Genomic DNA, 13,691 nt, shown 5'->3' with positions numbered 1-13,691 from the left:
ACCATCTTCACATTCCTCACTCAGTAGACCCGCTACACTTAACAACACCACCACACTCCCTACTCAGTAGTCCCGTACACTCCTCATAACTTAACACCGCTACACTCCTCTCCAGTAGTCCCACTACACTCACTCACTTTACAACATCCGCCACACTCCTCACTCAACAACATCGCCACACTCCCTCACTCCAGTAGTCCCTTACTCCCTCACTCAGTAGTCCCACTACACTCCTCATAACAACATCCTTACTTCCTCACTCAACAACATGTCACACTCCCTCACTCAGTAGTCGCCACACTCCCTCCTCAGTGGTCCCTACACTCCTCATAACAACATCGCCACCTCCCTCATAACAACATCGCCACCTCCCTCACTCAGTAGTCCCACTACACTCCTCACTTAACAACATCGCCACTCCCTCACTCAACAACATCGCCCTCCCCTCACTCAGTAGTCCTGCCACACTCCCTCACTCAATTAGTCCCACTACACTCCCTCACTTAACAACATCGCCACTCCCTCACTCCAACAACATCGCCACACTTCCTCCTCACTCCAGTAGTCCCGCTACACTCCCTCACTTAACAACACCGCCACCTCCCTCACATAACAACACCGCCCACACCCTCACTCAGTAGTCACTCCTCACAAAACACCACCAAACTCCCCTCCTCAGTAGTCACAGTCCCTCACTTAACAACACCGCCACCTCCTTCACTCATGGCCTCTCGTCACTCAACACCTCCCACCACTCAGTATCCCTACACTTCCTCATTCAACAACACTGCCTCCTCCCACTCAGTAGTCCTCTACCTCCCTCACCTGTAGTCCCAGCTCTCACTCACCAACACCGCCACACTCCTCATTCAGTGGTCCCGTTACACTCTCTCACTCAACAACACAACCTCACTCCCTCCTCAGTAGTCCCCACTACAATACCTCACTCTGTAGTCCCGACACACTAAGTCACTCCAAACCCACCACACTCCCTCCTCCAGCCATCTCTCCTCACTCAGTAGTACCACCACACTTCCTCACTCAACAACACCACCACTCCCTCCACTCAGTAGTTCCTACCTCCGTCCTTAACAACACCACCACTCCTCTCAGTAGTACCACTTCCTCCTCAACCGCCATTCGCTCACTCCAACAACATCACCTCCCTTCTCAGTAGTTCCTTACCTCCGTCACTCAACAACACAGCCACTCCTCCTGTAATCTCCCTCCTCACTCAGTCGTGCCACCACACTTCCTCCTCAACAACACCGCCACATCCTCACTCAACAGCACCACCACACTCGTCAACAACATCATCACACTCCCCTTACTCAAAGTTCCGCTACACTCCGTCTCTCAACAACACAGCCACACTCACTCCTCAATAATCTCGCACACTTCCTCACCAACAACACCGCCACACTTCCTCACTCAACAACACCGCCACACTCGCTCACTCAACATCATCACACTCCCTTACTCAGTAGTTCCGCTACACTCCGTCACTCAACAACACCGCCACACTCCCTCACTCCAGCCATACTTCACTCACTCAACAACACCACCACACTTCCTCACTCAACAACACCGCCACACTCGTCACTCAACAACACCGCCACACTCCCCTCACTCAATAATCTCGCCCTCCCTCATTCAGTAGTACCACCACACTCCATCACTCCACAACACCACACCACACTCCCTCCTCCAGTAGTACCACCACACTTCCTCACTCAACAACACCACCACAATCCCTCACTCAGTAGTACCACCACACTTCCTCACTCAACAACACCACCACAGTCCCTCACTGAGTAGTCCCGCAACACTTCCTCACTCAACAACGCCACTACAGTCCCTCACTCAGTAGTCCCGCTACACTTCCTCACTCAACAACACGGCTACACTCACTCACTCAACAACACCACTACAGTCCCTCACTCAGTAGTCCCGCAACACTTCCTCGCTCAACAACACCACCACTCCTCATTTGGTAGTCCCTTTACACTCCCTCACCCAGTAGTCCCCTTACACTTCCTCACTCACCAACACCACTACACTCCCTCACTCTACAACACCACTACACTCCCTTACTCAGTAGTCCCATACACTCCTTCACTGAATAGTAACGCGACAGTCCCTCATTCAGTAGTTCCGCTACACTCCCTCACTCAGTAGTTAGGAGACTCTCCCTCACTCTTCAACACCACTACATTCACTCACTCACTCAGTAGTTCTACTACATTCCCTCACTCAGTTGTCCTGCTACACTCCCTCACTCAGTAGTCACGCCACTCTACCTCACTGAGTAGCCCATCTCCTTCACCCAGTAGTCCCTCGACACTCCCTCAAGTCAAAATACCACCACAATCCCTAACTCAGTAGTTCCTAAAAACTCGGTCACTCACCAACACCCTCACACTCCCTCACTCTCTTCTTTCATCAACACCACCACTCCCTGACACTCGCCTCACTCAGTAGTCCCGACACGCCCTCAAGTCAATCCCTCACTCAGTTGATCCGTTACATCCCTCCACTCATACACACACCTCACTCAACACACCTCCTCCTCAGTTGTCCCACCACTCCCACTCACCCAACTACTCACTCATTACACCCGCTACACTCCCTCACTCAACAACATCACCACACTCCCTCACTCAGTTGTCTCGCCACTCTCCCTCACTCAGTAGTCCCGCTACACTCTCTCACTCAACAACACCACCACACTCCCTTACTCGGTAGTCCCGCTAAACTTCCTCACTCAACAACACCGCCACACTCCGTCTCTCAACAAAATCACCACACTCTCTCGCTCAGTAGTCCCACCACACTCCCTCACTCAGTAGTCCCGCTACACTCTCTCACTCAACAACACCACCACACTCCCTTACTCAGTAGTACCGCTAAACTTCGTCACTCAACAACACCGCCACACTCCGTCTCTCAACAAAATCACCACACTCTCTCACTCAGTAGTCCCACCACACTCCCTCACTCAGTAGTCCCGCTAAACTTCGTCACTCAACAACACCGCCACACTCCGTCTCTCAACAACATCACCACACTCTCTCACTCAGTAGTTCCGCTACACTCCATCACTCAACAACACCACCACACTCCCTCTCTCAGTAGTTCTGCTACACTCCATCGCTCAACAACATCACCACACTTCCTCATTCAACAACTCCACCACACTCCCCCACCAGTAGTCCCTGCCACACTCCCTCACCAACAACACCAACACACTCCCTCACTCAGTAGTTCCGCTTCACTCCATCACCAACAAACACCACACTCCTCTCAGTAGTTCTGCTGCACTCCATCACTCAACAACATCACCACACTCTCATTCAACAACACCACCACACTCCCTCACTCAGTAGTCCCGCCACACTCACTCAACAACACCACCACACCCTCACCAGCAGTCCTGCTACACTCCATCACTCAACAACACCACCACACACCCTCACTAGTAGTCCCGCCACACTCCGTCACTCAGTAGTCCCGCTATACTTCCTCACTCAACAACACCGCTACACTCCCTCACTCTATAACACCACCACACTCCTTTACTCATGAACACCACCACACCCCCTTACTCATTAGTCCCGGTACACTCCCTCACTCAGTAGTCCCGTTACACTCCCTCAAACAGTAGTCCCGCTACACTCCCTCACTCAACAACACCGCCACATTCTCTCACTCAACAACACCACCTCACTGCTTCACTCAGCAACACAGTCACTCAACAACACCGCCCCACTCCACTCACTCAAGATTCCGGCTACACTCCGTCACTCAGTTTCCCGTTATACTCCCTCACTCAGTAGTCCCGCTGTATTCCCTCACTCAGTAGTCCCGTTACACTCCCTCACTCAACAACACAACCACATTCCCTCATTCAGTAGTCCCGCTACACTCTGTCACTCAGTAGTTCTGCTGCACTCCCTCACTCAGTAGTCCTGCTACACTCCCTCACTCAACAGCACCACCACACTTCCTCACTCAACAACACCACCACACTCCCTCACTCAACAACACCACCACACTCCCTCACTCAACAACACCACAACACTCCCTCACTCAGTAGTCCCGCCACACTCCCTCACTCAACAACACTACCACACTCCTGCACTCAGTAGTACCGCTACACTCTCTCACTCAGTAGTTCCGCCACATTCCCTCACTCAACAACACCGCCACACACCCACACTCAGTAGTCCCGCTACTGAGTCCCGCTAATGAGATAGGGGAGGGATCCCGATAGTATGTGGTGTCTTGCCTAGAAGAGGAGCTGGCGGTGAATGGCTGTCCAGGGCAATTGCTATAAATTGCCGATTAGAAAAACATTCTGCAAGCAATGGTTGGGCATTCATTGATAACTGACAACCATTCTATGGCAACGACTCCCTGTACAGTCGTGACGGAGTACACTTGTCTCGCGCGGGGGTAAAGACGTTGTCTGCATCCCTGGAGCGTGAAATTGTCACTCCAAAGGGGTGGTTTTGCCAGTAGAGAGAGGTCAGGGGAAAGTGGGAGTCAAAAAACAAGCAGGTCCTGGGGAGTAAAATTGGTTACTTAGGACAAGGGGTAAAACAGGACCAGGGAAGGATAGGTTTAAATGTATACTATACAAACAGTAGGAGCATTAGAAATAAAATAGACTTGCTGAGAGCGGTTGTATGTACCGAGAATGTAGATGTCATAGCAATCACCGGAACTTGGATGAATCTTGCGAGCAAAAACTTTTTATCAGAGTACCACATAGAATGGTACAGCCTTTTTCATAAGGACAGGGAAGGTAAGAATGGGGGAGGGGTCGCACTCTTCGTCAGGGATACATTAAAATGTTGAATTAATAATTCAATAAAGTGCGAAATAGGAACCGAGTCTGTATGGGTAGAAGTTACGGAAGGAAGAAAAAAAAAAATTATGCGAGTGATTTACAGGCCCCCAAGTCTTGGGAAAGAAGCAGCTCAGCCCATAGAGCAGGAAATGAGTAGGGCAGCAAAATACAACAACCTGTGCATTATGGGGGATTTCAACTTCAGAAATATTGACTGGGGCAACATTATTGGTGAGTATGAATCTGAAGACTTCCTAGATACAGTGCAGGACAATTTTTGAAAACAACTAATTACAGAACCTACTTGAGGTGACAATATATTAGACCAAGTTTTAACAAATAAAGAAAATATTATCAGAGATATCACAATAGGGGAAGGACTAGGGAACAGTGATCACAGAGAAATCAGGCTCACCCTAAATTGGGAAACGAAAAACAATGACAATATGGTCAGAGTCCCAAACTTTCGCTCAGCGGATTATGAGGGGTTAAGAAGGTACCTAGGTGAGGTCGCCTGGGAACAGTCAGGTCAGTCCCTGGTAGGAACGGGTGAGGTCACCGGCGACACAACAATTGATCATGACTATAATATATTCACTAGCATACTATGTAAAGCACAAGAACAAAATATACCATACAGAAAAATTAGGTCAAATAAGAATGAGCCAAGGTGGATGACCAAAAAACTTAACATGACATAGGAATAAAGAAAGGCATTTATAAGAAATTAAAGGGAGGGGAGGAGCAGCTCAGAAATAGGTATAATGAACTATCTAGGAATGTTAAGTATAATGTAAGGAAGGCAAAGAGGGACTACAAAATCAGGATAGCAAGAGAATCCAAGGTGAATCCCAAGGGATTTTTCCAGGTTTATAAGACAAAGGTCAAGGACAAAGTGGGGCCCTTAAAGTCAGAGAGAGGGGAAGTGATCGATGATTGAGAGAAAATAAGCAAAGCATTGAACAGCTACTTGATATCTGTTTACACAGAAGAAATTCACAAGGAAATGCCAGAGGTGGAACTGATATTTAGGGGAAATGAAGAAGAGGAATTAAAGAATATCACTATCAGAAAAGAGGATGTTCTTAAGAAGATAAATAAATCAAAGTAGACAAAATCCCCAGGGACGGATTAAATTTTCCTTCGAGTTTTGAAAGAGTGTAAGAAACAGATTAGCGGACCTCTCGTAAATTTATTTACAAAATCATTACACACGGGAGTTGTGCCAGACTTGTGGAAACAGGCAAATGTAGTACCCATATTCAAAAAGGGAGACAGCATCAGCGTCAAATTACGACTCTCAACATGGGTTTACAAAAGGGAAAATCTTGTCTAACAAATCTGCTTACGTTTTTTAGGAAAGTCTTCGAGGTAGTAGATAATCACGAAAATTACGATGTTATTTACTTAGACTTTAGCAAAGCGTTTGACAGAGTACTGAATCAGAGGATTCTGAGAAAAGTTTAGGCTCATGATGTCGAGGGGAAAATTTTAAATTGGATAAAATCATGGCTCACCGATAGAACACAGAGGGTCAGCGTATATGGTGTTAAATCTGAGTGGGGCTGTGTAACCAGTGGGGTTCCCCAGGGGTCAGTACTGGGCTCACTCATGTTCATAATCTGCATAAACGATCTAGATACTGGGATCAGCAGTGACATAAGCAAGTTTGGGGATGACACCAAAATAGGGCGGCAGATTAATTCAGGGCAAGCTGCAAATGCACTACAGGAGGATTTAAATAAACTGCAGTAGTGGCCAGAAAAAATGGCAAATGAAATTCAACACCAGCAAGTGCAGCGTACTTAATATTGGAAGAACAACTATTGTCACTGTATACAGACTTAACAACATCAACCAAGAGAAGTCGACTTGTGAAAGAGATTTAGGGGTACTTGTAAGCCCGGACCAACGGCCTAGAAAATAGTGCGTTAATGTTCGAAATATGGCAAACAGAGTACTGTATTAGGTTTTATATCTAGAAGTGTGAGTAATAAGAGTACGGAGGTCATATTGCAACTATACAGTATCTTGCGCTAGTCAGGCCGCACCTCGATTATGCTGTTCAGTTCTGGTGCCTTTATTATAGAATGGATATCAATTCACTGGAGTCAGTGCAGCGAAGAATGTCGAAAATGATTCCGGGACTTAGAAATCTTCCCTATCAAGATAGATTAAAGAAACTAAACTTGAATTCCCGAGAAAGACGAAGAGTGCAGGGAGATATGATAGAAGTATTTAAGTGGGTAAAAGGAATCAATAAAGGAGATATAGATAAAGTTTTTATAATATCCGAGCAGGATAGGATTCGTTGCAACGGATTAAGTTGAATAAGTTTAGGTTTAGGAGGGAGATAGGAAGGAACTGGTTCACAAATGGGGTGGAAGACGAGTGGAACAAGCTTAGCAACTTTGTAGTAAGTGCTGGAACGATGGAAAGTTTTAAAAGGAGGCTAGATAGTTTCATGGATGATAGAGAGTGGTAGTAACTCTCGACAGGAGCTGCCATGCACAGGCCAACCGGCCTATTGTAGACTCCTTATTTTCTTATGTTCTTGTGTAACACCGCCACATTCCCTTACTCAGCAACACCGCCACACTCCCTCACTCAGCAACACCGCCACACTCCCTCACTCAGCAACACTGCAACACTCCTTCACTAAGCAACACCGTCACACTCCTTCACTCAGCAACACCGCCACACTCCCTCACTCAGCAACACCGCCACACTCCCTTACTCAACAACATCGCCACACTCCCTCACTTAGCAACACCTCCACACTCCTTCACTAAGCAACACCGTCACACACCCTTACTCAGCAACACCGCCACACTTCCTCTCTCAGCAACACCGCCACACTCCTTTACTCAGCAACACCACCATACTCCCTCACCCAGCAACACCGTCACGCAACCTGACTGAGCAACAACGCAACACCCTCCTACTCAGCAACAGCGCCACACTCCCTGACTCAGCAACAGCCTTCACACTCCCTCAGTTAGGAGCACCTCCATGCTTTCTCACCCAACTGTGTATTCACTTATCATTTCATCAGTTTTCACCTTACTACCCGTTCGAGCAATCTGCCTGTTCTTTGTTACTGTGTTTAAAACTTTTTGGGCCAGTTTTAGTATAGGAAGTAACCAGAGTACTGTAACCGGTGAAAATGTCATGTTTGGTAAGATTACACTGGATAGCACTCTTCTCACATCAGACCTGGGGCAGGGATTGAACCAAGGACACAATAGTGAGAAAGGCACGCAATAACGCAGTTACCATTAACTTTTTACAATAAGTCATTTTTTACTGTCTGCCTTAACAGTTCACGAAATAAACATGATTTGTACTTAACGGTAACTCAGCCATTAGAGACACTTGCAGCACCAATTAGCCCTAATAGAATTTTCAAAGAAGTTTGGTGATATATGACATGTGTGTGACTTACCTTGCAGCCTAAGGAAGATGCCAGGTCTATAACTTTATTATTAATTTCAAGAGGTCTACAGTCACAGATCTTGGATTGTCGTCGCATGAGGCCGAGGGTCTTGGCCATGCCGTTGAGGGCTATGAGCTGACCGTATCTGTCCTCCACGTTGACCATCAGCTGCATGCTCGCCTCATAACGCTTGTATGCCCGCTGCAATATTATGTCACAGTTACTCTCAAGTGAAATAAGTTTTCCTAAAATTACTGGAATACCGTAAGGTACAACAATACCTGTATAACACCACTAAAACATATGTAAAGTTAATGCATACTATTATATTTACTCTTATTTGTTGATATTTGATCTTAAACTTATAAACTGTGTAAAAAGGAAATACTTTTAAACATATCTATCTAAATATGTATTTTTTAAGATTCTTGTAGTTGAAATGTTATATACAGTACAGTCGGTGTACGACTCTACAGTATACTGACTAACCAGAAATATGCGATGTAATGTTTTGTATTTAATAAAAGTAGAAATTAAAGCATATTTGGAGACTGGTTATTTAAATGGACTATGTCAGCTAAATCTATGATAACCAAAAACAGGAAAAAAAGTTATGTAGATTATCATTAAAACAATTTATTTTGGTCAAGTAGAGTACTGTAATGTACAGAACAGTTATGTGCTTCTAAATTAAAACCCCCAAATTTTTTTTGTGTAATTTAAACTAATATAATACCTTGTATTAATTTAATAATTTACAATGTACAGTACTGGTAGTGTCATGTGCCATAACCCATAGAAGCACGCATGTCGTGTGGTATCTGTTTACGCCTCCACATGCTATTAATAACTTGTTATTTTTACTATTATCTTATTGTTGTTCTTAGTTACTTAGGTTAATTGTATATCTATGTATGTCATTAATATGCATCATTTGTGTTACTCTGTTAAGTCAAACCAAGAGTAGTATTAATTAGTTATAAGACTATTTGGCAACTGTCCTGAGTCACGTGAGCTAAGACGCTCCTCACTCACATGCTGTGTGGCCAGAGACTCTCTCTCTACTAACCTGTGGTATAGACTATAGGCAGGACGTGTCCACACCGACCCAGTACAGACGTGCCTTGTTCAGTCATCTACAATACCCTAGTGATATCTGGTAATTAGTGGCACGTTAACTTAGGCCTAGGAAGGGATCCTGGTGTTAAGGAATCTCCTATTTGGTAGGAAATAACCAGTTGGTTGTGATTGCTGTGTATATATTGTGATGTCTGTGTTTAATATAGTTAATGAAAAGTAGTATTCATTTGATTTAACTCCTTAACGGTATATATTCACCCTTCCGGCATCACTCTTATTTTATTATACAATCACTTATTCCCTTAAATTCCATGGTTGCTAGACATTACACCATTAAGAACATAAATTGAATTATTTAATTATCTTCCCATTTGTGACTCGCTTACTCCAACTTATTCTTATTTATTCAAGTACATTCAGTTGAGTCGGTTTTTGTGGGGATAATTATTGCCGTGTTCCCTGTTTGTTCCTGTATTTGATGATAACTTGGGGTAGGTTTCACTCACCAGGTATAAAGGATATTGGGATCGCGACAGTAGTGTGAGGACCAGTACTGTACTGGTAGTTGTGAGGACCAGTACTGCACTGGTAGCCTGAGGACCAGTACAGTACTGATAGTATGAGGATCAGTACTGTACTGGTAGTGTGAGGAGCAGTACTGTAATGGTAGTGTAAGGCCCAGTACTATACTGGTAGTGTGAGAAATGATGTTATACTGGTAGTGTGAGGACCAGTACTGTACTGATAGTGTGTGTGGACCAGTACTGTACTGGTAGTGTGAGGACCAGTACTGTACTGGTAGTGTGAGGAGCAGTACTGTACTGGTAGTATGAGGATCAGTACTGTACTGGTAGTGAGAGAAAGGGTGTTAAACTGGTAGTGTGAGGACCAGTACTGTACTGGTAGTGTGAGGAGCAGTACTGTACTGGTAGTGTGAGAAAAGGTGTTATACTGGTAGTGTGAGGACCAGTACTGTAATGGTAGCGTGTGTGTGGACCAGTACTGTACTCGTAGTGTGAGGAGCAGTACTGTACTGGTAGTGTGAGAAAGGGTGTTATACTGCTAGTGTGAGGACCAGTACTGTAATGGTAGTGTGTGAGGACCAGTACTGTACTGGTGGGGTGAGGACCAGTACTGTAATGGTAGTGTGTGAGGACCAGTACTGTACTGGTAGTGTGAGGAGCAGTACTGTACTGGTAGTGTGAGGAAGGGTGTTATACTGGTAGTGTGAAGACCAGTACTGTAATGGTAGTGTAAGGACCAGTACTATACTGGTAGTGTGAGAAATGATGTTATACTGGTAGTGTGAGGACCAGTACTGTACTGATAGTGTGTGTGGACCAGTACTGTACTGGTAGTGTGAGGACCAGTACTGCACTGTAGTGGGGAGGAGCATACTGGTAGTATGAGGATCAGTACTGTACTGGTAGGAGAGAAAGGGTGTTAAACTGGTAGTGTGAGGACCAGTACTGTACTGGTAGTGTGAGGAGCAGCACTGTACTGGTAGTGTGAGGACCAGTACTGTAATGGTAGAAGTGTGTGTGGGACCAGTACTGTACCCTGTAGTGGAGGAGCAGTACTCTGTACTGATAGTGTAAGAAAGGGTGTTAAACTGGTAGTGTATGAGAATATATCGTGGTGAAGTTTACCTCGGAGATTATTATAAGGTAGGCCAGTAGGGATAAGACAAAGATAAAAAAAAGCAAAGAGGAATTAATGAACAGAAGGTAGCAAGGGAGGCGAAGTCAAACCCCAAGGGATTCTTCCAAGTGTATCAAACTAAAACACGAGAAAAGATTGGACCAATACAGGTACCGGCGAGCTAACTGATAACGACGGAGAAATGAGCAATAATCTGAATAAATATTTTTCAACAGTTTTCACCACCAAAAATTTAAACATGATACCCGAGGCACTGGCTATATGCAGAGATAGTGGAGAAATAGATTAAGCGAGATAGTAGTGACTAGTAACGATGTTAGTAACCACATAGGCAAACTAAAGCCTAATAAGTCACCAGGTCCCGATGAGATATTTGCCAGCGTATTAAAGTAATATAAGGAAGAGCTTAGTATGCCGTTAACAAAGTTGTTTAACATGTCCTTAAAAACGGGTGTATTACCAGAATCCTGGAGGAAAGCGAATGTAATACCGATTTTCAAGAAGGGAGATAGATCACTATCCTCTAACTCCCGTCCTATCAGCTTAACATCAATTGTTGGCAAATTACTGGATACAATAATTTCCAACTCTATTCGAAATCACCTGGAGAAGCGCAAGATGATCAATGATTCCCAACGTGGTGTCACAAGTGGGAGTTCATGTCTAACTAGCTTATTAACATTCTATTCAGCTGTTTTCGAATCAGTGGATGTGGTATTTTGACTTTAGCAAAGCCTTCGACAGAGTCCCCCACGAAAGACTAATATGAACAGTGGAGGCTCATGGCATTAAAAGAGATATTCTAAAATGAATTAGGGCGCCGTTACAGGACAGGAAACAGCGAGTGAGCATTAACGGCACTAAATCCGATTGGAGTGACGTCACTAGTGGAGTACCCCAAGGCTCAGTACTTGGACCATTATTATTCATTATATAAATAAACGACATAGATATCGGCATAGACAGCAACATAAGTAAATTTGCTTATGACACTAAAATAGGGCGTGTATTAATCTGGCGAGGACTCCGCAAACATACAGAAAGATCTAAAAAAAAAATTCTAATTGTCTGAAAAATGGCATATGAAATTCAATGTGGACAAATGTAAAGTACTTAGTCTACTCTAGGAGATGTAAACAGCGAAACCATATACCAGTTGAACAAAGATTTTATAGAGAATCCGACTGTGAGAAAGATTTAGGAGTAATGATAAGTAGGAATCTTAAGCAGAGTAAACAATGTGTATTTGCTCGAAACAAGGCTAATAAAGTACTTGGGTTCATATAAAAAGTGTTAGCTAAGAAGACTAGCGAGGTCATCCTAAAACAATATCTTGATTTTGTGAGACCTCACTTGGATTACGCAATGGATTACAGAATGCATATAGAATCTTTAGAAAGAATTCAGAGGAGAATGACAAGACGAATCTCGGGTATTAGGAACCTTGAGATATGTTAAAGCATCTTAATTTGCACTCCTGGAGAGACGTAGACTGAGGTGTATAAATTAAAGTCAGCGCTAAACATAGGGGACAATACAAAGGTACTCAAACTATCCAACAAGAAGCGAACGCGAAACAATGGATTTAAATTAGACAAATTTAGATTTAGGCGCGAAATAGGGTAACATTGATTTTGAAGTAGAGTAGTGGATGAGTTACCAAACATCATCATTAACTCAAATACGCTGGGTAGCTTCAAACATGGGTTGGATGGATATATGAGCAATAAGGGTTGGATGTAAACGGGACTGCCCAGTATGGGCCAATAGGCCCGCTGCAGTTTCCTCCATTCTATTGTTCTTATGTTTTATGTATGAGGAGCAGTACTGTACTGGTAGTGTAAGAACCAGTACTATACTGGTAATGTGAGGACCAATACTGCACTAGTATAGTAAGGACCAGAACTGCACTGGTACTATGAGAAGGAGTGTTATACTGGTAGTGTAACCAGTACTGTACTGGGGTTAGGAGGACCAGAACTGTACTGGTATTGTGAGAACCAGAACTGTACTGGTTGTGTGAAAAAGAGTGTTATACTGGTAGTGTGTGGACCAGTACTATACTGGTAGTGTGTGGACCAGTACTATACTGGTAGTGTGTGGACTAGTACTGTGCTGGTAATATGAAAAGGGTGTTATACTGGTAGTGTGTGGACCAGAACTACACTGGTAGTGTGAGAACCAGTACTGTACTGGTAATGTGAGGAACAGTACTGTACTGGTAGTGTGTGGAGTAGTACTGTACTGGTAATGTGTGGAGTAGTACTGTACTGGCAGTGAGTGAACCACTGTTCTGGCAGTGTGTGAAGTAGTACTGTACTGGTAGTGTGTGGACCAGTACTGTACTGGTAGTGTGTGGACCAGTACTGTACTGGTAGTGTGTGGAGTAGTACTGTACTGGTAATGTGTGGAGTAGTACTCTACTGGTCGTGTGTGGAGTAGTACTGTACTAGCAGTGAGTGAACCAGCCTGGTAGTGTGTGGAGTAGTACTGTACTGGTCGTGTGTGGAGTAGTACTGTACTGGTAGTGTGTGGAGTAGCACTGTACTGGTAGTATGTGGAGTAATACTCACTGGTCGTGAGTAGTACTGTACTAGCAGTGAGTGAACCAGTACTGTTCTGGTAGTGTGTGGAGTAGTACTGGTCGAGTGTAGAGTAGTA

At 44.5% G+C, this 13,691-nt stretch overlaps 1 protein-coding gene across 1 annotated transcript in view; it reads right to left on the bottom strand.

Annotated features, from left to right (window-relative positions):
• LOC121877474 (43 kDa receptor-associated protein of the synapse homolog) overlaps positions 1 to 13,691 on the bottom strand; it is an 83,583-nt gene that overhangs the window by 43,154 nt on the left and 26,738 nt on the right. The window contains exon 4 of the mRNA XM_042383239.1: positions 8,298 to 8,489. Coding sequence (XP_042239173.1) covers positions 8,298 to 8,489 — 192 coding nt within the window. The remainder of the gene's footprint in view (positions 1 to 8,297; positions 8,490 to 13,691) is intronic.

The sequence above is a fragment of the Homarus americanus genome, unplaced genomic scaffold (assembly GCF_018991925.1).
Source record: "Homarus americanus isolate GMGI-L3 unplaced genomic scaffold, GMGI_Hamer_2.0 scaffold367, whole genome shotgun sequence".
Taxonomy (NCBI): Eukaryota; Metazoa; Arthropoda; class Malacostraca; order Decapoda; family Nephropidae; genus Homarus; species Homarus americanus.
The sequence above is the reverse complement of the archived record's forward strand: the minus strand, read 5'-3'. Positions and strand labels throughout refer to the sequence as shown.